At 49.5% G+C, this 24,403-nt stretch overlaps 1 protein-coding gene across 1 annotated transcript; it reads right to left on the reverse strand.

Annotated features, from left to right (window-relative positions):
- Window positions 1–1,390: 1,390 nt before the first annotated feature.
- LOC133360092 (uncharacterized) lies at window positions 1,391–9,165 on the reverse strand. The gene is made up of 2 exons (XM_061578681.1): window positions 9,099–9,165; window positions 1,391–2,937 (listed from the first exon to the last, which is right to left on the reverse strand). The coding sequence occupies exons 1-2, from the start codon at window positions 9,163–9,165 to the stop codon at window positions 1,487–1,489; spliced, it is 1,518 nt and encodes a 505-aa protein (XP_061434665.1). The 3' UTR covers window positions 1,391–1,486.
- Window positions 9,166–24,403: the final 15,238 nt, after the last annotated feature.

Raw genomic sequence — 24,403 nt, forward strand, 5'->3', positions numbered from 1 at the left:
CTCGTCTTTCAAGTGTCTCCCTCTAGACAACAAATATCGTGCCCTCTGGCGAACACGTTCACACTGCAACTAACAAAACATCTCTTCTTGACAAAAGAAGATGTTTAATGACAAAAAACTAATTTTAAGATCTACCCTTATAAGACACAACCCAATGAGCATCAGGATAGACAGATCGGATAAAGCAGTGGACAGGCAGACAGCACTAACAGATGGACAGAGACAGAGACTCGTTCAGACAGATCGACACACAGACATATGGTTTAAATGACAGATACATGGACAGATCGACACAGACAGACAGACTGAAAGACAGACAGACAGGCATATGAAGACCTCGGTCAACCAGATGGACAGCACGGACAAATGCATGAACCGACAGATACATTGGCAGACGGACAGAGCCAAATACAGATGCATTGATGGATGGATGGACAGAGTGAAGGTGATTTCACCACAGCGCATGTGCCAGGCTAGGTGCACTTCGAGGTCGTCACATTAAGTGTGGAAGGCTCGCTGGCAGAACATGAGAGAGACCCAGGTGGTATAAGATGACTGAAATGACTGGCAGATGCACCAACTATGCTCCCCACTGTGTCATCTTGCTACGTTTTAGTCGCCGGGCGCTCCGCTAGTTGTTGTGAGCATCGCTCCTCTGCCCTTCGCTGTTGCTGGAGGGCGACTTCCTCCAACTACCCAGTAGCATCATGCACGAGCCTCCACCATAGAGGCCGATCTTGATACCGCAGGTAGCAGTCATCGGCAAGTCCACACAGCTCCACATCCTCCTGAACCACATCACTCCTCTTTCCGGTAAAACAGAAGCTGCTTAGGTATGCGGTGGCTGGCCATGCGGGCTATATTACCCAGCCAATGCAGCCTCGCCTGCTGGAGCAGCTCACGAACGGTACTGTATCCAGATCTGTCAAGGATCTGTGAGCTCACGCAATCCAGTCTGGTTAAACCCAGGATGGATTGTAGGCAGGGTCAGGCTGAATGTCTTAAACCGTCACAGATGTCCAATCAGAGGGGTCCACATTTCGCAAGCATAGAGAAGGAAGGGCATAACTGTGGCTGAGAAGACCCGGAGCTTCGTGCGGAGCGTCAGGCGGGGTAGCTACCACACATGCTACCCAACTGATTCAAAGTGAGACCTCCACTGTCAAATCGGAGCTGGTAATAAGCCTTAACAAACTGTTGGGTCAAGTGCTGTTAGCGAGCACCTATGAAGGCCGGCACGGCACACGAGGGGGTGGGTGGCCACCACCACGCCCGACTGCCTTTGTCTCCCCAGTGGCGATGTTTACACACCGCACCAAGTACCGGTTCAGATAATCATCACCGGTGTTCATGGCTGTGAGCGGGAATCGAACTCGAGTCGCTGGGTCCGTAAGCGCAGCACGCTAACCATTACACTCTCTCTGCCTATTACACACACACGCACGGACACACGCACACACAAACACACGCACACACGCGCCCCCACTCAGCGGAGCGCACGCGCCCCCACGGCCTTCCTGCCGCTCCCCCTCGCGCAGCCCCTGCAGGCCAACAAGGCCACGAGCTCGGCGCGGAAGGCCGCGCTCGCCAGGCAGTACAGGAAGCAGTTGACAGCCGAGTTGGCCAGATGCAACATGATGGCAACGTCGGCCGCCACATTGAGCGGCCGTGTGAAGTCGTTGCGGTCCCGTGCCCACTCGGGCCCCATCGTGCGGAGGAGGCAGTAGGTGACGAAGCGTGGCAGTGAGAGACCCACGAAGGCCAGCGACACGGCCAGGAGGATGGCCACGGAGCGGCGCGTCTTGGCCCGCAGGGGGCCCTGGGGCCCCGAGAACGCCTGGGAGCGCAGGCGCCACACCACTGTGCCATTCAGGATCAGCACCAGCGCAAAGGGCACGGCGCCCGAAGCCAGCGTGTGGGCCCACACGATGGCCTCCGCGTAGGGGCTGACGTTGTGGTGGCAGCGCTGAGACTGCCTCGTTTCTGGCGGCGGTGGTGGCCATGACGATGAGGATGATGACATCGACCGTGTCGGGAGAGAAGATTCCAACATTTTCTTCCCGCCTCTTGCTATGATCTCTGGCGTTCCGTCGTTCCAGACTTGTGTGATGTTGCCCCAGACCTCTGTGATGTTCTGGACCTCTGCGATGCCCTTTTGGACCTTTGTGACATTGTTTTGAACCTCCGTGGCATTGCGGACCTTCAGGACGCCATTCCAGACCTCCCTGACGTTGGTCCGGACTGACTTGAGGTTTCCCTGGACTTCCGGTACATCGTTCCAGGCCTCCGTGGCGCCACCTTTTCTCACCTCTGTGACGTTCTGGACCTCGGTGACGTCACTCCAGACCTCCATCACATTGTGAACCTCCGCAAAGTCCCGGAAGGTGGTGACGTTTCGAACATCAGTCAAGTTGTTTCCCGCCTCCGTGACGTTGTCGTCGTGCACCCCCGTGACGTTGCCGCGCACCGCCGTGACGTTCTGGACCTCGGTGATATTGAGCCAGAACCCCGGCACAGCGAAGGCGTAGGAAGCGGCGAACACGGCCAGCGTCACGTAGAGCGCCGCCCGCGAGCGGCTCCGAGTCGTGGCGCCGCCGCAGAAGCCACCGGCGCCGCCACCACCCCTACTCGCCGCCGCCGTGGGCCTGGGACCCGACCCTGCAGGCCGGGCCACGGAGAGGAAGCGCTCGATGGTGAAGGCCACGATAATCCAGATGGAGGAGAACATGGCGCCATACTCGAGCACCGTGACGAGGCCGCACCACGGGTAGGCGCCCCAGAAGGGCTCGGGCTGCAGCCACAGCAGCGTGAGGTCCACCACACCCAGCCAGGCGAGAGTCAGGCTGTCAGCCACCGACAGGGCTACGAGGTACGTGCGCGTCACCTTGGACAGGCCGCAGGAGCGCCGGGCGAGGGTAAGCGTGGTGAGCAGGTTGGCTGGGGAGAAGGGCGGGGGGGGAGGTGCGGGTTCAGTGGGAGTGAGATGGTCAGCGTTCTCTCCACCTACACGAGGATCATGCCCTCCCCTTAGCCCCGCCTCTTCTGCACCTGTGGCCCCGCGCCCCTCACATCTTTTTTCCCCACAGCCCCTCCCCTAGGTCTCCAGAACCCCGCCTTCCCCTTGGCCATTTCCCGCGGGAACAGTTCCCACAAATTAACCCCGTTTTTTCTATTTTGTTTGCGAAGATGTTTACGTTTGCACGGCGCCAGGTTTGAGAAAATGGCCGGTCATGGAAATGGGTTCTGAAACCTGATTCATGACTGAGTTTCTCCCGTTGGATTAGATCGTCATCGTATGGGCGTCATGCCGATTTGTAACTACCCAGCTACAGGGCCACTCAAATCACGTTGTCACATCGTGGGCAAATATCTATTACAGTAAACCCTTGTAAATGTTACACATATGGGGCTCTGGCCTTGCCGAATTATCCAATATTCCGAATTATGTACAATGGTACTCCCCAGTGATTCCCGTCCCAAAATTATTTTTTTTCAAAATTTGTTTTCCAAAAAAAGTTACACTTACCATAAGTAACCAGCACTACCAGTGAAGGAGGATGTGGTAGGTGACAGAGGTTGTGGAGTGGGGCTTACTGCACTTAGTATGCACTTAACCTCCAAGGTTAAGGCATGCTTCCTAATCTTCTCCCGGCCTTTCTTGATGTGGTAAAAGGTGCTCTATTTTATGTCAAACTCATCACACACCATACGCATTGACACACCTGCATCAATTATATGCAAATCTTTGGCTTTGTCTCGCAGACTAAGGGATTTATACTTCAGTCCCTTTCTATTACTTCTTGATGTAGGTGGAGACTGCAATTCTGAGAGGGTTGGCTTGGACAGAGTGCACAAACAAGGTAAAGTCCAAAGCAACAGGTCTGCACTAATGCTCACCACGCACGCCGCCACCAGAACGAGTCATTGTTTTGGTTGTGGCGTGCAGCATCACTCCACGTTTATGTCGAAATTGGACCATTCGGTAAGGAAATTCGGCTCACGGCGAATGACATATTCTGTATATATAAGCCGAAGGCGGAGCCATGCTGAATTATCCCCAATTACGAATGATCAAGTACCGAAATAACGAGGTTTTACTGTGTATATATGTGGCTATCACTCATTCCCCATTCATTCATTCATTCAATCCATCATTTACTGTCATCGATTTTGCTTTCACCCAATTCACGCATCACAGATTTTCCCCCATTTCTTCCTCTAATCTATTTCATTCGCCTCATCTCCACCATTACATTAATATGTTGTACCATTGTTAATTCTTTGTAAAGCGCCTTAGATAAGGAGCTATATAAATTCCTTTTAGAAAATATTTAAACTAAGAACTAAACTGCAGTAGACTCTCCATTATCCGTGCTTGATGGGGAGGACAGCCGCGGATAATTAAAAATCGCGAAAAATAAAAAATAAATATCCATTTTCCACGGATCTCTATACCAATTATTGCTTCATGTCAAAAATCTGAGGTGCCAGGATAATCCACAAATCGGATAAACTGCATGCGGATAATCAAGAGTCTACTGTATTTTCTATTTTCTATGCTAAACGATGTTTTTTTATTTTACCAGATAAGGCCCACTGAGCTATGTAGCTCTTTTTTCAGAAGCGACCTGTCCACAAATGATAGCTCAACGACGTGGCTTTTCAACGTGTGGAAATTTATAGCAGCCAAATACTCTAAACGCACGATTCTAAATATACCAATTGGTTTGGTTCACCAGCAAAACCGGAGTCGTGTTTTCCTATAACATGGCGGTAGTAGTTGCGTTCCTAAAGAACACCACGTTTAAAGAAATAACGTTATAATTATTAATCTATATATAATGGAAATTTGTGAATATGTGTGTCTGTTCGAAATGTTTAGCATACTTCCCGACATGCAACAAATTTGAAACTTGGCATGTGGGTAGCTTCCAGACTGTACACAATGTAAAAAGTATAAAAATAGACTTTGTATTTGGGGGGGGGGGGGGGGGCAATAATGGATATATTTTGCACGGCAAGTGAGCGGTGACGTCACATGTGTGATGTCACCCGCACGCGGCCGCGTCATGCATTGTGCCTGCTGACGTCACGCCCCCCCCCCCCACCCTCCGCATAGGCCGTGTATTAATCCAAGACAAGAATCCAAGTCCCGGGTGAAGCCTGGTAGTAAAGCTAGTCTATAATAAAGGGCTAAAGCACAGTCCACGATAACACGCGAGATGCGTACGCAAGCTGAACGAAGACTGAGGCAGGTGGATGTCATCTCAAAGCATCCAGCAGTATCCCAATGCTTTGTGTGATGCTACGCTGTACGACCCCTTATTCCGACTCGCGTGACGTAGTTCCGCTTGCTCTATCGCATTATATCCAATTCGCATCCGCGTTATAAAAAAATGTGTTCCCTAATACATTAATCGATTTATATCTAATTCGTGTTCTAAAAACTACAAGCAGCGTTACAGGAGAATGGACTGCAGTTATAAATTGGCATAATACCTCCACTACAATCTAACCCAACAGGAAACTAATTATGAATCGAGATGTTAGTCGTGAAAACCTACAGATAAATACAAATTCTTAAACCTCTCCTAATCTTCTTTTATATATAAAAGTCTCCGCGCGCTCGCGCTTGTGGGGGATTTGGCTCTCGGACAGTGGCCTTCACGTAGAAAATGTTTTGCTGGGCGACAAGCCCTAAGCCCCGCGGTGGGAATAGGCTATTCCGTTTCCCCATCCGAAAACGTTAAAGTAGTTTAATTAACAAATTTGTGCCGTTTCTATTATTAATTATTTACTTATTGCGCGCCGTCGACCGTACCAAGTGACGCCAATTGCGTGGGGGGGGCGGACCCTACCAAGTACTGCGCGTTCGCTCCAGCTCACGGGGACATTTTATTTCACGCGTTTAACATAAAATAAATATACACGTCACGCTGCCGATTTCTCTTCACAGTGTGATGCCCCCCCCCACCACCCCAATGCGTGCAGTTACTGCTATAAAGTTCTTAGATATTAACTTAATATTCTTAAAGCGCTTACATAGTATTATTCTGCCTCGGGCGGGGGATGGTGGGGGGGTAGCGGCCCAGCCAGCAGCCTGGCAATGTCTCACTTCCTCCGGTTTGCCAATCTAGGCGAGGCCGCGGGCTCTGCACGGGACGAGGTGTAACCACGCCAATGTAAAGTACAATTTTATTGCATCTTTCGCTAAGAACTGAGGTTTATTGTTCACTATTATTAAACAAATAAGCTTACAAATATTACAATGATAATGTTTGTGTGCACATAACAACTCTGCTTCGTTTATTATTATGAAACTAATACGTTGCCTAATATTAAAATTATAATGTTCTTGTGCAGAAACTACATGTGTGTCCCTAAAGTGGATGTGTTGTGTGTGTGAGTCCATGTGTTTGTGTACGTGTAAGTCGATGGGTTTCTACGTGTGTGGGTCCATGTCTGTGTGTAAGTCCATATGTGTGTCTGTCTTTTTCAAACGGACAATGCCCCATGTGTGTGTGTACGTACAAGTGTGTGTGTGTCAGTCCATTTGTATGCCTATCAGTCGCTGTGTGTGTGTTAGTCCACATGTGTGTGTAAGTCCATACATGTGTGTGTGTCACTCGATGTGTGTGTGTAAGTCAATGCGTGTGTGTGAGTCTATGTGCCTGTTAATCTATGTGTATCTAAAGTACATGTCTGTGTGTCACAGTCCATATGTGTATGTGTGTGTAGGGCAATGTGTGGGTCAGTCTATGTATGTGTGTGTAAGTCCATGTGTGTGTGTCTTAGTCGATGTGTGTGTGTGTAAGTACATGTGTGTTTACGTCAATGTGTGTGAGTCCAAGTATGTCTGTATGTGAGCCGATGTATGTGTGTGAGTCGCTATATGTGTGTACATCGATATGTGTGTGTAACTCCATGTGTGTGTATCTCAAGTGGATGTCTATGTGTGTGTGAGTGCATATGTGTGTGTGAGTCGATGTGTTTGTGTGTGAGTCGATATGTGTGTGTGTGTCTCAGTCCATGTGCGTGTGTGTTAGTCGCTGTGTGTGCATGCCTCCATGTTAGTCAGTGTAAGTCAATTTTTTCGCGTGTCTGTAAGTCCATGTGTGTGTCTTAGTCCATCTGTGTGCTTTATTGACCTGCTCTAGGCCTATGACACCATCAGTAGGCCTGGGCTCTGGGTTGTTCTTCGTGCTTTCGGAGTCCCTCACCCTTTGCTCACGATCCTTAAGGACCTTCCTGCTGGTGAGCGGCCCCACGTCAAACTACGTGGCCGTCAGTCAGAGCCATTCCCTCTACACCTTCGGGTGTGACAGGGATGTCCTCTGGCTCCCACATTATTTAACATATCTTTTGACCACGTAGTTCGTGAAGCCTTAGATGGCTGTACCGGAGGAATTACCGTATGGTACAGATACAATGGGAGGCTGATCGATGCCCGGGTGCGGTCAAGGGATGGCTCTCTATTTCTCAACCATGTTATGTATGCTGATGCTTTGATGATTGCTGCTCATTGCTGCTGAACCTGGAGCTTGTCACTAAGAGGTGGGGCCTTACCATCAGCCCCACCAAAACTAAGCACCTGCCTGGGTATTTTGTACCATCGAACAATCCACCCCCACAACTCACAATTGGTGATGCGGCAGTTGTGGTAAGATTGCCGAGATTGCCGAGATTCCCATACCTATTCTTAGGTTTTTTCGGTTAAGTCACGTAAGTAACGGAGACTTGTGTTGCCTCCGAAACGTCGTGATTTTTATTTTTATTTTATTTTTATTTTGATGTTTTACTTACGTGACTTAACCGAAAAAACCTAAGAATATGAATCTTTGCAGTCACGAAAGCTTCAAATCTAGAATTCCCATACCTGGCCAGTCTGCTCATGACCGGCTCCGGTTTAAAAGTAGAGGTCTCACTCCAAATCAGTCGAGCGCCATTATCTTTTCATCGGCTGCGTTACGCTGTGGAAGCTACCTGATCTCTCGCTCCGCATGAAGCACCACGTCTTCTCGGCCACGGTAATTCCCTCCCTTCTCTACGCTTGCGAAACGTGCACCCCCCTAATGGAACATCTTCGCCGGTTAGAAACATTTAGGCTGGCCTGCTAACGATCCATCCTGGGTTTAACCATATATGTGTGTGCGTCTAAGTCGATGTGTTTCTATGTGTGTGGATCAATGTCTGTGTGTAAGTCCATGTGTGTGTCTGCCTTTTTCGCCCGAGCAACGCCGGGTACTTCCGCTAGTGAGGAATAAAGATCACACCCACCCACGATGGGCGCCTCTACGTATCCCTGTAAGTCTATGTGTCCTTGTGGGTCTATAGGGGTTTACTATACGGTCTAATAGTGTGAGTTGCAAGGCCACGATCGCACGCACCACTGTGACTGTGCCTTTAATGTCCCATTAATGAAGGACAGCTGCGCATCGCCCTGTTAATGTCGTGATGCGGTTGATGGTTCCACCAGCGGATTTCAAATCCAGGAGGAGGTGCGAAGGTGCAACGATGTTTGGGTCTCGAATGAGGTGTTCATTATTCTGGACGTCCGCCGCGTTGTTCCACTCTGTACAGCAAGGCAGTAGCATTATTCCGGAGATTTGAGTATGGTAATAGCAGCAGCAGCAGCGTCCCTGCGGATCTGGCTGAGATTCTAGGATGGTGATAGCAGCAGTAGCAGCAGCATTCCTGCAGATATTGCTGAGACTCTAGGATAGTGATAGCAGCAGCAGCGTTCTTCCGGATCTGGCTGAGATTCTAGGATGGTGATAGCAGCAGTAGCAGCAGCATTCCTGCAGATATTGCTGAGACTCTAGGATAGTGATAGCAGCAGCAGCGTTCTTCCGGATCTGGCTGAGATTCTAGGATGGTGATAGCAGCAGTAGCAGCAGCATTCCTGCAGATATTGCTGAGACTCTAGGATAGTGATAGCAGCAGCAGCGTTCTTCCGGATCTGGCTGAGATTCTAGGATGGTGATAGCAGCAGCGCTACTGCAGATCTAGTTGATACTCTAGGATAGTGATAGCAGCAGCAGCGTTGCTGTGGATCTGGCTGAGATTCTAGGACAATGAAGCGGCAGCACAATCCTCACCGGGAATGCCGATTGCGCACACGCACGGGTAGTAGATTCTCTGCACCACGGCGAACGGGTGGCCCATTGTAGCCTCAGTCATAGTGGAGACGCTGATGGGGATAGTGAGGAGCGAGCAGGAGGAGCTGGAGGAGGTGGTGGGGGGCGACCTGCAGACAGAACGAGGACGAGACGGTGACTCAGGCCGTCGTAACGAGCTGGCTACATCATCAGACTGACATCTTCAATTGTATTTATTCCCCTACCCTAACCCTAATCATGTTCACGGGGTCGTTGGGTATAAGGTTTTGTGGCCCGTTCTAATGTGTATAGGCTGCCCAATATCGTACATTGCGTTGTATGCGATACAACTGTGTGAATGAGGCTGTATGAAATTGCATTGTGATAAAAGTACAGCGACAAAGCAAATAGAAGTCAGGGCCAGTATTTAACCACGTGGTATCAATAGTTCAATGTTAATGTGCAACTTTAGTGAGGGACTACTGTGTGTTCTTGTCTTGGTGTGGTGTGGGACTGTTGTTGTTGCTGTTGTTTTGCTGCCTTGTCCAAGCTTGCATTTAGTGTTGAAAAATATGCAGGAATTTATGTACTTATGCAATTTGTACTGATATACTTTATATATAATGGTTCATAAAGATTGTCTTCGCCAGGCAAAAGTTTTCAAATATAATAATTAACCTGATATGATTTTTTACCATTTTTATCTACGATCAGACACTAACAACTAACCCAAACATTGGTGTTTTTCCGTAAAAAAATTGTTGACAACTTGATTCAACTTCTCATATTTAAAGACGTACCCATCGGAAAACGTTAAATTTAAATATTGTTATTTTATTAGAAAGAACAAAACTCTATGAACTTAATACTCTATGAGGGGAAGCTTCTATCTTTTACCGTTTTCCAATTATTCAGATTTGAACATCATACAATGCATATTTTTTGTACAAAACCGATTTAATCCGTAATATCTCAAAAACAATAAAAGAGAGAACAGTGGATGTCGCTTTAATTGTATTTGCCGTCGAACGCTCCATCAAACGAAAAAAAACTCAATCTTATATTTTGAACGGTTTCTGAATGATACGCACACACATGTTTATGGGGCAATGAAAATCGAGAGTTGGGGGCCTTCAAATGAAAAATCGCGGATTTTCAGATTGTTCCTGATGTTTGTGTCCGAAAAGCTACAAATGAACCTTATGGCGGGACCCCGGGGTCCCGAATAAACGGAAGTCAAAATCGTAATTAACTTATTTATTTTTGGCGACTCCGCGCACATAAACGCCGCGACCCACCTGACGCAGATCATTCTGTTGTCGTGTCGTGTCCAAGCGCAGCAGCGAGGACGAATGCGCAGAGCAGCTAAACAAGCGAATGCACTGCATGCTTGGGTATGGGCAGGATTACAAGTCTTACCCAAAGCTGCTCAAGCTGCCTACACGACTTAAGTCCTCTATTAGTCATCACGGCATGCACAAAACAGTGAAACTGCTCTCTTATCTTCATTGTTATTTGTGACCTAACAATGTCTGCCGCCAGGATCAATCGATGACAATCCTATTACCTGCAGATATTTAACAGATGAGATGCATTGCACCGTTAATTCCTCCTGTTTGATAATACTTCTCTTGTCCGTATGCATCTGTGCAGATAGGTTTTTTTTTGTGGTTAAGCCATAGTCCCCACGTACCGTTCGTATCAATGCAGATAAGAGCAGCGGAGACCCACTACTCTGTAGAGTAACATTGGTATAAACGCTTGTTACAATCTGAACAACGCATGCTATTTTAAGTACTGTTTACAAATTGTGTTCACAAATCCACACTGAGAAACACGATGATTGACAGAGGGGTGCAAATTTTTTTTCGACAGTGTATTTGTAGGGGTTATTACGGGAGAAAAGGCGGACGAGAAACACAGGGGTGTCTGCACCCGCACACACGGGTGGCCACACCGACGTCCGCATCCGTTAACCACTGGGGAGCCATGGGTGCTCTGTGATCCCCCATAACCCCGCCCCTCCGAGGGGATCTCTATAAAAGGCGGGGAGCCAGAGAGCTCGGGGCCAGTTCGACACGAAGCTGACCAGTGAAGACTAAAGACTCTGAGATTAGGCACTGGGACTCCCCTGTCTCGCTGCCCTTGTCAGGGCCGAGCTGGGTAAGCCAGCGGCGCGGCCCAAGAGCTCCCGGACCTCTGCCCTTGTAAGGGCAGGGCCGGCTTAGCTGGTGCCGAGATCTGTGCTTGCCAGGGCCAGATCAGACAGCCTCCCGTAGCCCATTAGAGGAGGACTGGGGAGCAGGACAGAGGGCTTAGTACTAGGGTGGTTTCCCACATAGTACGGGTGAATGGGCCGTTACCCCTTCAACTATTGTGTCTGTCCCTGCGTTAATAAAAAGAGTGTGCCTCAACTCCGACGTCGTCTCCCTGAACTCACTACATATTTAAATAGAGGTACTGCAGGTAAGTAGTTTTCAGTTGTAAAGGCATAGTTTAACAAGACAACACTTGCCACCATCCTTCAAACCCATTGGTGAAAAAAGGAAAGTTATTGTTCGCATTATAATATAATGTTTATGCGAGAGCCGGGGGCTTATGGGTAACGGGGGTCCCGCCAAAAGGTTCATTTGTTCAAATTTTCAGTTTCCTACCTCGTCAAGAAATACCCTACATATATTTGAGACGTACATATATACATACAGATGAAGGTCTTTATTTAATTAGATTTTAGTGACTTGCTTACCTTTGCACTCCTAGCGTTATTTTGGAGTTTGTTGTTGTAACTTTATGTAACTTTCTGACCCTGTGCCCTTACTGGACATCTGCTAAAAAGAGCCTCAGATCTCATCGGAATTCTCCTCCAGTCTACATAAATATTCTGATTAATCCAGACCAGTATCCATCGAGACCATTCCTCGTTAGAAGCAGTCTTCATTGGGAGCTGTTAACTTTCGAACCAGGCATAATGAGCCGTTAACTTTATAACAAGTCTTAATTATAAGCAGTTAATTTCATAGATAAATCTTAATTAGAACCAGTTAACTTTATAACCAATCTTAATTGTAAGCAGTTAATTTAATATATAAATATTAATTGGAACCAGTTAACTGTATAAGCAGCCTTAATGCTAACCAATCAATTATGTGACCAGTCTTAATTATAACCAGTTCATGTGATATATCAGTCTTAATACTGGTAGGAACGAAGTGGACCAGACCACCAATAGATTAATGTGTCCGTCCGTCCGTCCGTCCGTGTATCAACATCGCCCCCTACTGCAAACACTTGGCATGACCCTGTCCGACAAGATGGCCGCCCGCTCCCCCTGCAATGTGAATTAAACAAGATGGCCGTCGCTTCCGGCGCCTCGCGGCGAAACTTTAAACTTCGCTTCAAAATTACTTTACTGAAACGCAGCACGTTTTTTTAACACAGAGACAAGAAACATTTATTAACACAGAGACGAGATACATTTAATCACCTTATTTGTGCACGAAAAGCACGGCGCGAGGCCTAGTGCGGCAGGCTTCGCGAGGCCTAGTGCAGAAGGTGGTGGTGGGGGCTGGTGGTGGGGGCTGGTGGTGGGGGGTGGTTGTGGGGGCTGGTGGTGGGGGGTGGTGGTGGGGGCTGGTGGTGGGGGGTGGTGGTGGGGGCTGGTGGTAGGGGGTGGTGGTGGGGGCTGGTGGTGGGGGGTGGTGGTGGGGGCTGGTGGTGGGGGGTGGTGGTGAGGGCTGGTGGTGGGGGGTGGTGGTGGGGGGTGGTGGTGAGGGCTGGTGGTGGGGTGGTGGTGAGGGCTGGTGGTGGGGGGTGGTGGTGAGGGCTGGTGGTGGGGGGTGGTGGTGGGGGCTGGTGGTGAGGGCTGGTGGTGAGGGCTGGTGGTGAGGGCTGGTGGTGAGGGCTGGTGGTGAGGGCTGGTGGTGAGGGCTGGTGGTGGGGGGTGGTGGTGAGGGCTGGTGGTGAGGGCTGGTGGTGGGGGCTGGTGGTGGGGGGTGGTGGTGGGGGCTGGTGGTAGGGGGTGGTGGTGGGGGCTGGTGGTGGGGGGTGGTGGTGGGGGCTGGTGGTGGGGGGTGGTGGTGAGGGCTGGTGGTGGGGGGTGGTGGTGGGGGGTGGTGGTGAGGGCTGGTGGTGGGGTGGTGGTGAGGGCTGGTGGTGGGGGGTGGTGGTGAGGGCTGGTGGTGGGGGCTGGTGGTGGGGGCTGGTGGTGAGGGCTGGTGGTGAGGGCTGGTGGTGAGGGGTCTTTAAATCTCACAGCGTTTCTTGTCAAAAAAACACTTTTAATTAACGTTACACTAGAATACAGTAATTTTGTCTTTAACTCCTCTATACCCGGTCGATATCCTTGTACCGGTACTAAGTATTATTCCTACCAGCCCACCCCGCAGGGTCCTGTTAAGGACCAGTTAACTTCATAACCAGTCTTAAAATATATATATAGAAAAACTGCTTCTATTTTACGAGGAAAGGTCCACTAAGCTTTACAGCTCTTTTTCAAAACCGACCTGGCCAATTAAGTGGTTTCTCATTATCATGTGGACAATTTATAGCGGCAGCCAAATGCTCTAAACGCGTGTTTAGAACCGGAGGACCTGGAGAAAAATCCACGCGACCACAGGGAGAACGTGCAAACTCCAAATGTACAAGTGTAAGGATCGGGGAAGAATCCACGACCTGCTGCATACCAAGTGAGGTAGTTAATATCAAGCCACCGCCGCGTCTTCATGATGACCAATTAATGTCGGTATAAAATTAAATAAATCACGTTTCGGGCACAACACAAGCGTCCGTCATCAGGTGGGAAAGCGTTCCCACCTGAATTAGGACCAGTTAACTTCATAGCTGGTCTTAATTCATACCAGTAAACTCTACAACCATTCTTCGTTAGGATCATGATCTTCGTCATTGTACAAATCACAACTCTGACCGAGTGATTTGGTAAACGTATTGGGAGAGATGGGGGAAGACGTTGAGGAACAGGGTGAGGAAGGGGGTGAGAAACAGAGTGAGTAGGAGGATGAGGAGTGAGGAGGAACAGAGTGAGTAGGAGGGTGAGGAATGAGGATGAGGGTGAGTGACAGAGGCAGCCGAGTAAGAGAGTAGGTGGTGAGTGAGGAGGGTGAGTAAGTGACATCGGAGAAACAGAACGGAGGAGGAGCAGGGTGAGGAAGAGGAGAAACGTTATTGAGGAACAGGGTGAGTGGATGACAGTGTGAGGAGGAGGAGGATTCTAGGAGGAGTAGAGTGGATGAATAATAAAAATGTTATAATAAACTCAGTTTCATACAGCGCCTTTCAAATTGATAATCTCAGAGGTAAAAATATATATAAAAATAAAACACCGACACACCAGTAAAACCCCAATCACAATAACAACCGAAGATAAACCAATATGGAAACGTAGGCAACTAACATTGGTGCTCAGGGAAGCTACTGCTATAAAAAAAAGCTGGTTACAATATATATCACGTTACCCATGAATTAGAATCAGTCGGAGACAAAATCACGTGTTTAGGCTTAATTTAAAAGAACCGACCCAGGTAAAGGTCTCTGATGTGGAGGGAGAGGCGACTGCCGATAGTAGCGAGGAACTCGCCTGACTGAAGTTCGGTCTTTGTGTTGACTCGTTCCGGGCTCCTCCGGAATAAGGCAACACCTGGATGGCAGGGACCCCTCACACACACACACTGGCCTAATGAGGACAGGCTCGAAAAATGTACCGGTCCTAAGGTAAGAGTCTATTTTAATGTTAATTGGTTCTAAATTGTTGACCGGTTCTTAAGTTAGATACGGCAAATTAGGGCGAGTTCCAAAGAGGGCCAAGCCCCATCGAGACTGGTCTCAATAAATAGCGGCCCTAACACTGGTACCAAGGTGAGCAGCGACCAGGATGGACCATGAAGGGACTTGCCTTTCATAAAAGTAAACACAAATCAACAAATGAGTAGTAGCGCCGGTCAGCGACCCATCAAAGAGAGTCTTGGGCACGCGCCGGTCTGGATGAGTAATGGTCAATAACCAAATTGAACTGGTACCACTCTAAACGAGTACTGGTCAGTGACTGATCCAAGCCAGCACTGAACAGGGATGAGTACTGGTCAGTGACCAGTTCTGAATGACTACTGGTCAGTGACCAGGATGACCGGTGATCATTAAAAACCGATTCTAACAATGACCCGGTCCTGCTCGAGACTGATGTGAATGCCGGAACAAAGGAGGCTGGTCCAAGAGCGTACCAGTCGCAGGGACTCTCTGGAGCCAGCAGGAGCAGCGGCGGTGGTGGCAACAGCGGTGGCTGCGGCGGTGCGTCCGCGCGTGAGTGAAGTGGCCGCGTGGGTGGCCTTGGGGCTAAGGTCCAGCCAGACCCCCCCGCCGCCCCACACCACAATTGCTCCGCGAACCTTAGAGCATCCTCTGTGTCAACAGGAGCGCACCTCCACCTGTCCCGCTATTAACCACCTCCCACCGGGTCCTGTCAAACGGCACCGCTTAATTACACGGCGCCATGAAACTACCTTGGCTTTTGTTTTCGTGGCGGTGGTGGAAGGGGAGGGCCCCTTGGGCTGGAGGGTGGTGTGAGATCGAGGCGCGTGCGACGGTTTTGTTCGTCGTGGGCAGCAGCGGCGAACGTCTGAACCGGGCCCCTGGGTCTCCCCTAAGTTGACTCGGCCTCAAATGACTGCCTGGTGTGGTGCGTAAACGTCAGGACTTAGGAAAGGAAGGCAGCCAGGCGAGGTACTGGCGGTCACACCACCAACTTGTGCGCCGTGCCGGCCTTCGTAGATGCTCGCTAACAGCGGAACTTGCCCCTATATTATACGGGTGAGCTTTGCCTTCATTGTGTGCGCATTCAGGAAGTCATGGAAATGAGTGAACTTGCCAAAGAAGAGACTGGATCACAGTGTGAGGAGCTCACAGATGCTTCAATGATCTGGACACAGTCCCATCATCAGTGAACTCCTCCGGCAGGCGAGGCCATTTTGGCTGGGTCACGTATTCCGCATGCCCAGCCACCACATGACCAAGCAGCTTCTGTTTCGCCAGATAGAGGAGGTTAAAAAGGTGCGCATGGACTAGACAAGAGATGGGCTGCAGACGACGAGTACCAGCAGTATCCAGATTGGCCTCTGTGGATGGCTATAACGATGAAGATGATCATTATTATGGCTATAATGATGATGATGATCATTCATGATGGCTGTCATGATGATGGTGGTGATGATTATTACAATGATGATGATGATAATTAATTATGGTTATAATGATGATGGTAATGACGATGATCATTATTGTGATGGCTATGACGGTGCTCGTTATTGTGGTGGTGGTGGTGATGATGGTTGGTGACGCGTGGGAGACCGCTGGGCCACGCTCGGGCTCCATAAATGGGTCCGTAAACCACTCCGTTATGACCCGGTCCAGCTGTCCCTCCGTGCGCATGAAGCAAACAAGACTTGCGGTGCCGGGGAGGAGGAGGAGGAGGTTCAGCCCTCTGAGCGCTCCCCGCCGTTCGTCGTGGTCTCGGTGGGCTATGGGTGTGACCGGGGATCAATCGGCAGGAGCTTATTTACTTGTGCAATTCTTACAGTCTGTTCTCCTGTAACGCCGCGTGTTCTCGTAACGCGTGATTGGATATATAAAGCGAGCAATGTATTATAGGGAATTTTTTTTTATAAGGCGGATGGAAATTGGATAGAACGCGATCGAGCAAGCCAAACTACGCAGCAGCGTGAGCAGGAATAAGTGTTCGTACGGCTGCCTCGAGGTAGCATTACCACACAAGGCATTGGGATGCTGCTGGATGCTTCTAGATGCTACCCAGGTGCCTTTGTGTTTGTTCGGCCTGCGTTACACATCTCACGTGTTATCGCGGACTGTGCTTTACCTTATATATTATTTATTACGAGGCGATTATTTCATAAAGCGGTGTTCTTCAGGAACGTAACTACTACCGCCACGTTATAGGAGAACACAGACTCTACTTTATTTATATTTATTTTTAGCGACTTGCGTACCTTTTTTTATCTTGCTCTCATGTTTTGTATCGATTGTTGTCAGTGTAACTCGCCGACCCCACGCCCCAACTGGACAGCTGTGAAATGAGGGCTTCACAGCGCATCAGATTCCTCCTCCAATGTAAATAAACATTTCGATTCTGCATGTGTTCTTAGGCTACAGCTGGTACAAGTCTATAAAATAAATAACGTTCATAACATCGTATCCCCAGAGCAAATACAATGAACGTTTTGTATTGTTGTTATCATCGAGAGGCTGGGAGGTGGTGGAATGTGTGTGCATATGTACATAAATTCCTGGTTCCAATTAAGATGTATACATGGAATTAAATTGTCCTAATTAAGACTAGTTATGAAGTTAACTGGTTCTAATTAAGCCTGGTTATGAAGGTAACTGGTCCTAATTAAGACTGATTTTAACGAGGAATGGTCTCGATGGGCACTAGTCTGTATTAATCAGAATATTTGGTTAGACTGGAGGAGGAGGAATCCGATAAGCAATGAAGCTCTTTTTCAAAGATGTCCAGGACAGGCATAGGGTCAGCAAGATTCAATAACACACAATACAAAAACACAACAGGAGTGCAAAGTAGATCAAAGGTAAGCAAGTCACTAACATATATAAAGTATATCAGTACAAATTTCACAAGTATGTACTTCCCCATGTTTCAATACAAAATGCAATATTGGGTGAGGCAGCAAAACAACAGCAACAACAACAGTCCCAGACCACGCCAAGACAACACACAGTAGTCTTCTCACTAAAGTTGCACATTAACAGTGAACTCTCGATGTGTGGATCAAACATATCAGTGGACACCGGTGTACGGCAGCAAGAGCAATGTATGTGAATGCCATCGCAAGAGGGTCACACATTTGGCGCAAGGGTCCTTCGCTGACTATGTGTGACGAATGAATGAACGATCAAATGCACGGATCAAATTTGCAAATGAAGTTGTATCCAGCACTTAAGTTGCCTCGGAGGCGTCCATCCTTCACTGCAAGTGACATCCCTATTGCTGTTCGTCTTTGGGATGCGCACAGCGAACAAACCTCCTCCCCGTTCCTCACCCTCCACAGCTCCTGGGTCTTACAAACTGAATACCGAGGGCTTAAGCCGATGAATAACTTCCGAGTTTTTGAAAGGGGCCTTTGTGTTGATGCCCAGCTGTGCGTGGTGGACGCTGTAAAGAGGTTGTAAACTGAATTGTTACGCGCAAAGTTTTTGGGTGCAGATTAAGGTGTGTGTTGTTATCATGTCCGGGCTTGAGTCTCATTCTCTCAAGTTGCACGCAACTAAAGAGGGCTTGTGTAGAGTCTCCCCACGCACTCCAACGCACTGCAGCCAGCTCCACCACGTGATGTTAACGATTCTGCTGGGGCCTACTTCAAAAAGCCGATGGACTGGGCCCCCTCCACCCCCACTATTGGGAGGGTTTCCAAATCGGCCCCCCTTGTGGCCTGCAAGAGGCCACTTGCCCCGCTGGGATCTCGCCGCCTTCACGATTCTGATGATGACGATGTTGACAATGGCCGGCACGGAGTTGTATAAGGCCGTTCTACCCACCCAAACCACCCACGTCAAGTCAAATCAGTTTCATTTCTACTCACATACACAGTGCCGTGATTCTGGCACAAATCTGTCAACGTTCCACGATTATTCTGATGATGATGACGATGATGGTGATGATGGCTGATGTGGAGCTGTTGAAGGCCGTTCTACCCACCCATGTCAAGTCAATTTGATTTTTTCTTACAGTGTCGCATTTCTGGCAACAAATCTGTCACCGTTCCACAATGTCTCAAGAGTATAAAAGTCACCGGGACTGCTCGTTTACCGACGAGTCCAGCTCGATCCCAGGTCGCCATAACCCTGGACTGACGTCGTTCGGAGCCAGGATCTCAGCAGGGCTGCCTCGGTGTCTTGAACCCTCCAACGAGCCAGCCACCCACGTCTGCAGTTCGTACTTGTTGACAAGTCTCTCTCTCGAGAGAGAGAGAGCAGGGTAATTGGAGTCTCAGTCGCAATAGTTGGTGATCTGCGTCATCACAGTGACAAAAGAAACAACACAAAGACGAGAGCAATAATGAAAGCAAATAGGAACCGGAGCAAAACAGCATACTTTTTATTACTATTTTAATTTTACCAGGTAAATCCCACTGAGCTATGAGCTCTTTTATAGAAGCGACCTGGCCGCAAATCATAGCTCAATGAAGTGGCTTATCATGTGGACATTTATAGCAGCCAAATACTCCGAACGCGTGATCTTGATTCTAAATGTGGAGAAAAAAGAACCAAGGACCCCAGAGAAAAATCCGCACGACCACATCCAGCGCTGCATTGGCTTCCGGTCGCCTAACGAATACTTTACAAGGTCGCACTCATTACACACAGAATGCGTGCCAGAAATAAACAACAATACTTTACTAAACCATCATGCTAACTACTCGCAGCAGCAGCTTTTGGCTAGCCATCGGACAAAGATGGTCACCACATCACGTGCTTTCAGATGCGCTCCTACAACCGTCCGGAACGCTCTTCCTTCCGATATTAGAAAGCCACTGGAGCAATGCACTTTTACATATACAGTAGATTGACCACTTATTTCTTTAAAACTGCTTTTTCTATTTAGTTTGTTGTCCTTCTCCTGCACCTCCGATTAGCGTGGTTGGCTACTTACGGTGCGAAAGAAGTTAAACGTGCAAACTTCAAATATATACTGTAGGCGTCAGGGTCAGGCTCAAACCCAGGCGAGCGAGATAACATCTCACCAAAAAGAAATGGGAGCAAAAACAACTGCATTACAGAAAAAGTAAAAAAATCGTAGATAACATATCATTCCATGAACAAATGTTGGTTCGGACAAATTACTTTTCAAAACCGTTCGAAGTGCTGAGCTACAGAGGCATCAATGCCGATTGAGTGAGCTCAGTGTGGTGTGGTCAGTGACGGCTGCCATCGGTCACGTGTCACTGTGATTCCAAAGAACACAGGATGAGATGTTACTATCCTTTGTGCAAGCACTTCCAAGAGTTCATGAACAGTGAGCCTGGTGAAATTTGGGGAGCGCATCGTCAGTAGTGACCCTTTGGTTCCTAGGGTGTTTCGGCCTTTCATACTATACACCCTCCCCAAAGGCGGCCAGCGACAGGGTGATCAATCCTACGCTTGCGTCCCATTCCCAATTAGTCATAGGAGTTGCCTTGTTGTTGGTAGCCAACATCCCATGGGACTATGCATGGCAGGGGCGTCCTCCTCCCTGAGTCAAGCATTGTTGACTGCATACCTCCTGGCCCTCTCACTTTGGGGCCCAGCTGGGGTCTTTCCTCTTCATCCAGAGCCACTGACTGCTGCCTTCTGCCGCCTCCGATACAGCTTTGATTGCCGAATGCTGGCTCTGGCCCTTAATTCCCAGGTCTCTAAGCAGTCTGGTTGTAGATGTTGCCACAAAACCTCTGCAGCCCACCTCCACTGGTCGGACTTCTGTGTTCCAGCCATGATGCCGTGCTTCGGCAGCTAGATCGGCATAGCGCAGATGTTTTCGCTCATAAGCCTCATCTACTGAGTCCTCCCAGGGTACTGTGAGCTCAATGATGAAGACCTTCTTGAGCGAACGGGACCAGAGCACCATGTCAGGTCTTAGGGTGGTGGTTGCGATCTCCAGAGGAAACACAAGTTGCCGGCCAATGTCAGCTAGCATTTTCCAGTCGCGGGCCAAGCGCAGCTGGTCTCGCTCTATTGGTGTAGAGCCGCTCTTTGGTGGTTTAGCCCCTTCGCGGACAAAGGTCGTCCGTAAGGGGTTCGGACAAATTACTTTTCAAAACCGTTCGAAGTGCTGAGCTACAGAGGCATCAATGCCGATTGAGTGAGCTCAGTGTGGTGTGGTCAGTGACGACTGCCATCGGTCACGTGTCACTGTGAACAAGTTACAGTCGGCTCTCTTGTACCGCCGCGTGTTTTTATAACGCGAATTGGATACAACGCGATGAATATATTCGGGAACACATTTTTTTATAACGCCTGGGTCGGCGAAGCATCGTCACACGAGGCAGCGGGATGCTGCTGGATGCTTCTAGATGCTACCCACGCGCCTCGGTCTTTGTTCAGCCTGCGTACTCATCTCACGTGTTATCGCAGACTGTGCTTTACCCCTATGTTCTTCAGGAACGCAACTACTACCGCCACGTTATAGGAGAATAGACTACTTTTTACACGCTTTTATTTAACTCCATCTGTCTGTTGTTGTTATCGTATCCTCAAATCTTGTAACTCAATTTTAACCCACTTCCCAATGTGGTATCGACAAAAAAATTGGTATACTTATGTCATACTAATGACAATACTATATTCTATCAATATATATATTTTGAAACGTTATTTTTCTATGTTATGTTTCGGCTTGGGTCTAATTGTCCACACTCAACTGACGTTAGCTGTAAATCACCACGGCCCCTTATGTTATGGCAAGCTTCGGGGCCACTTCTTGCAGTCGTGGAGTTTTGCCATTACGAGTACGGTACATTTCATAAAAGTGTAATATGAGGACATATCCGGGTCGCTGTTGGATTACACCTCGTACGATGATTGGCTCTGCCGGTCCTGGCCCATAGCCAATGGGGAGAAGTCTAGGGGCGTGGCCCTGACGTAATTGGAAGGTGACATCTGTAAGTAGAGGATTGGTTCTGCTGGCTTTAGCCACAGCCAATGGGGGGACGAGTCAGGGGCGCGGTCCTGGGAGTGTACCATGGAGTCTAGAAGATTCCATAGAGGCTAACCAGGATTGGTGGAAAGGTACCACGTGACCCAGGTATTAAAAGGGGTGGAGACGAACAACACGTGGTCAGATCTGGAACGGAGGGTGAGGCCACGCTGGAGCGGGGTCCAGGCTGCCACGTGGCCGCGCGCGTCTCTCTCTCTCCCTCTCACGCTGTCTGTCAGCAGCGTGAAGGAGTAAGATGGGAGTGTTGTGAACGAAAGACAAATAAAGACCGGATTCCAGAAGTCACTTCCACGACCTTTATTACAAAAGCGTGTTTAAATTTTTTTTTTTTATATTATTTATAGTCCCAGTCTCGTCACTGGTCGAGACTCCAGAACGGAGGGGACACGTCGACTGAGGAGACGAAGCCACGAATTCTGGCCCCTTGCGCAGAGGCCGTGGATTCTTTCGGGTGGATGGTCGTGCGCGGGAGGGTGTTTACGTGGAGAGGAGGCCTCTATCGAGCAGGGGATTGATCACGGCTATCCATGATGATGGATCACCGAGATGACTAAGGACCGTCCATAATTGACGTCACGCGATTCAGGACGATATTTGACCCCCGCCCCCCCTCGTCACACAGCGTCACAAAAAGTCAGACCCCCCCTCAAATATGACGTCACAAAGCTCTGCCCCCCCCCCCCCCCAAAAAAAATGCTTCAAATCGCTTTAAACTATTGTCATTGTAGTGCGTATTTAATGTGGCGCTGCATTCTGATGTTGTAGGAGAAAACATTTATTAAAAAGTCTATTTAATTAAGTAAAACGTGTTTTCTATATTTATTTAAAGTTTCCCATTTTGATGTGACGTTACATTTCTCAACCCCCCCCCCCCTCGTCACACATCGTCACAAATGTCTGACCCCCCCCCCTAGGTGCGTGACGTCATTTATGAACGGCCCCGTATCCCCCCCTTGCCCCTTGCCTCACCCAACACGGTTCTGAGAAATAAATGTATGAATTAATTAACTTCAGTCAATATTTTAACCAATTGTCCATTTGGTTGTGAGATATCCTGAACTAGCGAATACATCGCGCGGAGTAATTTGTTCGTGCTCGCTGGTTCCGCTTGGAAACCAATTGTTTACGATAAACGAATTTAGAAAGGTCCTTTTTACGTCGATCTAGATTACCTTATGGATTTACACTTTATCGTAGTTATTTTATATTGCCAGATTCATACATGTATGAATCGTCACCAATGACTTCCACGTACGATATAATTTAAAATGTATAAATCACCTCGTCATACACCCCCTGGGACATTGCCACGTGACCCCCACATACCCCCTGGGACGTTGCCACGTGACCCCCACGTACCCCTGGGACGTTGCCACGTGACCCCCACGTACCCCTGGGACGTTGCCACGTGACCCCCACGTACCCCTGGGACGTTGCCACGTGACCCCCACATACCCCTGGAACATTGCCACGTGACCCCCACGTACCACTGGGACGTTGCCACGTGACCCCCACGTACCCCTGGGACGTTGCCACGTGACCCCCACATACCCCTGGAACATTGCCACGTGACCCCCACATACCCCCTGGGACGTTGCCACGTGACCCCCACATACCCCCTGGAACATTGCCACGTGACCCCCACGTACCCCTGGGACGTTGCCACGTGACCCCCACGTACCCCTGGAACATTGCCACGTGACCCCCACGTACCCCTGGGACGTTGCCACGTGACCCCCACATACCCCCTGGGACGTTGCCACGTGACCCCCACGTACCCCTGGGACATTGCCACGTGACCCCCACGTACCCCTGGGACGTTGCCACGTGACCCCCACGTACCCCTGGGACATTGCCACGTGACCCCCACGTACCCCTGGGACGTTGCCACGTGACCCCCACATACCCCCTGGGACGTTGCCACGTGACCCCCACGTACCCCTGGGACGTTGCCACGTGACCCCCACGTACCCCTGGGACGTTGCCACGTGACCCCCACGTACCCCTGGGACGTTGCCACGTGACCCCCACGTACCCCTGGGACGTTGCCACGTGACCCCCACGTACCCCTGGGACGTTGCCACGTGACCCCCACGTACCCCTGGAACGTTGCCACGTGACCCCCACGTACCCCTGGGACGTTGCCACGTGACCCCCACGTACCCCTGGAACGTTGCCACGTGACCCCCACGTACCCCTGGGACGTTGCCACGTGACCCCCACGTAGCCCTGGGACGTTGCCACGTGACCCCCACGTAGCCCTGGGACGTTGCCACGTGACCCCCAGAGGGGGTCCGCGTCGTTAACCCCCCAGTTGAGAATCGCTCCACGAACCACATCAAACTCACCCCTACCTAAAATGGCTACCCAACGTTCCCTTCGCACTGCCACTCACCCAAGATGGCGCATCAAGCCACACGCGCCCGCTGATTGGCTTTCTTTTCTACATTAACATAATTTATCATGAATTCCGTCGCGGATTTTATCTTATTGCAAGCGCGCGTCTCTCCGCCTTGACGGAGGTCTCACAGCCAATCGCGTCTGTCCTTACCTAAGATGGCCACCCGCCCCC

Source organism: Lethenteron reissneri, chromosome 67 (genome assembly GCF_015708825.2).
Source record: "Lethenteron reissneri isolate LAM-NWPU_2019-01 chromosome 67, ASM1570882v1, whole genome shotgun sequence".
Classification (NCBI taxonomy): domain Eukaryota; kingdom Metazoa; phylum Chordata; class Hyperoartia; order Petromyzontiformes; family Petromyzontidae; genus Lethenteron; species Lethenteron reissneri.